General features: G+C 39.8%; 1 protein-coding gene across 1 annotated transcript; it reads right to left on the bottom strand.

The window, feature by feature from the left end:
• arf6b (ADP-ribosylation factor 6b) lies at positions 1-2,652 on the bottom strand. Its single transcript, XM_017699782.2, has 2 exons — positions 2,574-2,652; positions 1-2,378 (listed from the first exon to the last, which is right to left on the bottom strand). Exon 2 carries the CDS (start codon positions 1,618-1,620, stop codon positions 1,093-1,095), a length of 528 nt encoding a protein of 175 aa, XP_017555271.1. The 5' UTR covers positions 1,621-2,378; positions 2,574-2,652; the 3' UTR covers positions 1-1,092.
• Positions 2,653-4,758: the final 2,106 nt, after the last annotated feature.

The following is a 4,758-nucleotide window of genomic DNA, read 5'->3' as shown; positions in this document are numbered from 1 at the left end:
TAAAGTAAAACCTTTAAAATGACTAAGTTTAATTAGAGGTTACAATTACAATTAGTTTCTGTACATGTTTTTTGAAATGAGTAAAGCAATGAGAGAAAATGAGTCATATGAAAGGTTTCTCTCCATTTCAATGGCAAATTGCGTCTGCTGTGATGCAAGCACTACATTGGAAATGCAAGAATGTAACAATGCCACATTTTGGAGACACAGAACTGCAAGTGACACACAGTCTGGTGGTTTAAAGCCTGAACTGTAGAAAAAGGACTTCATGGATTACAAAAAGCATTCAGCTGCTTTGAGTCTTTAAACAATCTCTGAAAACAACAGCTTTTTTCCATTTGTTCTGGGCTTGGTGCTCTGCAAGGTGATGCAGAAAAAAGAACCCAGTATTCGATTCAGAAGCTTTTGACAGCATGACGCATGAGAGTCTAGGCAAGTATTTGAGAGTTGGAGTCAAAGACTTTTTGCATATAAATGTTCCATGGGTCTCATTTACAGTTTATCTTGTGATGTCAGTAAAATCATGACAATATTACAGTTTAATCCGTCAGTCTACCTAATATGCTTGCTACAACTTCCTCAATGAAACTGGCCTTTTACTACAGTTGTTAGAACTTTTCTATAAACATTTCTGTATAAAATGCCTTATGTCAGAATGATGGACTATTTGCAAGAGACAGACTCTCAGTTTTTCCACACAGACTCCAAAAACACAGACAACTGACAAGAGAGGTCAGGAAGAACAAGCTTTAACCAAATAAAAAGAAAGAAATCAGAGATACAAAAACCTATATCATTCAGAAAAAAAATAGAGAATCTGCATTTAGATTAAATTCAGGAATGCTCTACCATGTCAAGCAACAGTCAATTAAGTAAGGTGACAGGTGTCACAAAACAGAACTAAATGCGAGCAAAACCCATTCTTTTCAAAGAGATAAATTATTAGTCATAAGGGTCATTTCAACAATCAAAAATAAATGAAAATATAATTCAAAGATTTGAGCATGTTCATCAGAGAGATAATGTGTTATTTTTTTCCACCAGGTTTATTTTTCTTTCTAACTAAAACAGTCATTGCCAATCAGTCGGTCATTAAGATTTGTAATTTGAGGTTAGCCATGTTAAGCCCTCGTACAGTCCATCACCTGTGGTAGCACATGAAGGCTGCACATACCAATTCCTATCTCTGATGCGTGTTAGTCCCAGCTTCTCTTGGATTTCGTGTGGTTTCATGGCATCAGGTAGATCTTGCTTATTTGCAAAAATCAGAATGATGGCATCACGCATCTCCCGGTCATTGATGATCCGGTGCAGTTCTTGCCTTGCCTCGTCAATACGATCTCTATCCGCACAATCCACGACGAAGATTAACCCTTGTGTGCCTGTGTAGTAATGCCTCCAGAGTGGACGAATCTTGTCTTGTCCACCAACGTCCCACACGTTGAATTTGACGTTTTTATAGGTGACTGTTTCCACGTTGAAGCCCACTGTAGGTATAGTGGTTACAGACTGTCCCAGTTTCAGTTTATACAGAATGGTGGTCTTTCCTGCTGCATCAAGCCCTAGCATCAATATTCTCATCTCCTTGTTGCCAAATATTTTTGACAGCATCTTCCCCATCTTGTAAATAGTTCATAAATATCTCCTTCACTCTTACAAGAAAATAATACTTAACACACAATGGCACCTGAAATTTTGAAACAGTTCTTGCTGAATGTGCTTTCGTGAGTTGGTCAGTCAATCAATATGGACTATGAACCAGCTCAACTCCAACGGGAGCAGTGTTCCCTTTCACTCATCCAAGCACAAATCACAAACTTTCCCTTAGGAATGACAGGCTCAGACAGTAGCACAAAATGGATGTAAACCTGTCACTTGAGCAGCAACGATAACAGCCAGTAGCAGCTTGTGAATGTTCTCTTTAGACACCTATGAAGTATTCAGAGGTAAACAGAGCCTTGAGCACAGTACTGTCCAAATGAAGAAAGGCAGAGGAGTTCAGCCTAATCCACTACCTGCAATAGCTGTCATGCACAATGATCCTCAAGCTTCAAGGTTATTAAAGACGTTAAAAGCCAGTATTTAAGACGTTACTTGAGCTGTGCCTGTGCCCAGTTTGTCGTGCTGTCAGCAGCTTAGGGGAGGCCTCAGAAAGCCTGCGGTCCTCCACACTTCCTCTCGGCTTCTTCCTTGTCCTTCTCTCCCCTCTTACAGGGAAGGCAGTCAGTCAGCCAGCCAGCGGTTTGGGGGGGAAAGCTCAAAAGCCCGTTGGCGAAGGTCTAACGATTCCCAGCCACAGCAGCCGTCATGCAGGCAGCTCAAAGACGAACCGCGTCGATGTTCAAGCCCTCAGCGTGTGAATCCGTGTCGCCGTCCCCCTGAGAGAGAAGAGAGCTTCAGAGCACACCTCAGCAGGCCGGCCCCGTTAGCCAGCGGCTAAAGCTAGCCGAACAGCCCGGGCTCATTCACAAACAACATAAAAAACTGCACAGAAATCCAACAAGACCAACTGAACACGCCCTAGCGCTCTCTTAATTAGTAATTTAATCACAACAAAACATGTTTTAGGTTACCTTTGGAGGCCCACCATTCTACCCCAGGCTCTCGCCCCGTGTTCACCCCGCCGACTCTCTCCTGCGCCGAATGAAAAAGCGGAAAAGGTGTGGACGCGAATCATCCGCCACTTCCGCTCCTACCGCCCCCTCCCCACGCTTTCTGCCTCAGCCTTCAGTCAAAACGACAACAGTGCCATCTGCCTGCCAGTACAGCACGGTGTGTACAGCGCAGTACAGAAAGTATTTGGACACCGACACATTTTTTAAAAATGATTTTTTAATTTAAATGAATTTTTTAATTGCCTCGGTACACCACCACAATGGATTTGAAATAAAATTAATTAAAGGTGTTCAACAAAACCAGACTGTTGTTTTATTTCTTTAGGAATCAGCCATGTTTTAAATCGTCCCTCCATTTTCACAAGATTGAAAATAATTGGACAAACTAATTAAAAATAAAACAATTCTTTTTACTACTTGGGTGCAAATCATTTGCAGTCATTGACTGCCTGAAGTCTGGAACCCATGGACATTATCAAATGCTAAATTTCCTCCTTGAGAGGCCTTTGCTGCGACTGCCTTCAGTTGCTGCTTGTTTGTGGGTCTTGCTGCCTTCAGTTTTATCTTCAGTAAGCAAAAGCCTGCTCAACTGGGTTGAGGTCAGGTGACTCACTCAACCATTTAGGAAAACTCCATTTCTTTGCTGTAAAAAGCTCTTGGGGTGCTTTTGTGGTGTGTTTTGGGTCATTGTCCATCTGTACTGTCATTTAACTGAATCTGGGCAAAACGTATAGAGATACACACTGCAGAATTCACCCTGTAACTTCTGTCTGCTGTCACACAATCAATAAGCCCCAGTGACTTAGTGCCATTGGCAAAACCGCACAAGTCCACGCATAACACCTACTCCACCATGTTTGGCAGATGATGTAATATGCTTTGGATTTTGAGTCCTTCTTTTCTTTTGCCTTCTTAATGTTCTCTTCCCAGCATTCTGCTACAAATCTTTTGCAAACAAATAAATAAATTAATAAACTATTCATGTAATATTTGTGTTAACCTTATCACATTCCAGGCTTATTACATACTAAGGCTTATTATTCATTGAATTTGCAAACTGGTGAGCTATTCCCAGGTTATAGAAGTGTGTAATAAAACTTTGGGCTTACTGGGAGGGCCCTGGTCTTTTAAGGGGTTTAAATACCTTTTATTAAAGCTGGAAATCTGGACTTCACTGTATTTTGACATACTTTTGAGTGGGTGTACCAACATTTAAACTTGCTCAATAACAATAGTAAATGATTTTGTGTTATGGTGCGTGATGCTCACACAAAGGTCAATCAGCATACTTGTGGGCAATTCTGTTTCACACTGAATTTGGTTGGACGTTTTGATAAGAACAATACATTCAAATGTGAAGTTCTTTGCACTTTGAAAGTGTAAGTAGTAAAAAATTATAATTCTTTTTGAAAACATAATTGAGTAAGAATTCAAGTAGTTTTAATAATACTCAAAAATAATACTTAACTACTATCCAAGTATTTTCCACCCCTTCCAAAAAGAAATGTCATGGAAATTTGCACCCTACAAATAAAGACTATTTTTAGCAAAGCTGACTAGATTTTCTTCACCAGAATTTAGCCTCTGGTAATACACAGCACCCTGATAAAAAAAAAAAAAAAACAGTCAGTGCCTCAGTCTGTGTAATGTGAGTAAAGGATAAAACTAACTTTTCATCAAATGTTTTCTTTTTGTTTGCTCTGTGTCAATGTATAAAATTAGAAAATCATTAAAAAATAACTGAACAGTTTTACTGGTCAGGTTACTGGCCTTGCTTGCAGTGTCTTCTCACAGCTAACTCCAAAGTTCTTGCTGGTGATTGGTCAGGTGACTGGGACGACAGCTACCACCTTTTTTGGAGCATTTCTAGAAGATCACTTTTTTCTACTCGAATATACAACAACAACCAGTGTTGCCCTAAGTCACACGGGCAGACAGATATGATCTACTTGCAAGACTTTATTATTGGTTCATAATATGATTTTCTAGCTCATTCACTTTTATGACATTGAATGATTTATCTAATAATACATATTTCAGGGTTTCACCCCTGATACTTTAGGCTTACATGTTTCTGCTTAGCAAGGGTGTGAAGCACAGTGGTTTAAAATAGGAACATTTATTTTTCAAAGGAGTGTTATTT

Source organism: Pygocentrus nattereri, chromosome 10, assembly GCF_015220715.1.
Source record: "Pygocentrus nattereri isolate fPygNat1 chromosome 10, fPygNat1.pri, whole genome shotgun sequence".
NCBI lineage: Eukaryota > Metazoa > Chordata > Actinopteri > Characiformes > Serrasalmidae > Pygocentrus > Pygocentrus nattereri.
The sequence above is the reverse complement of the archived record's forward strand: the minus strand, read 5'-3'. Positions and strand labels throughout refer to the sequence as shown.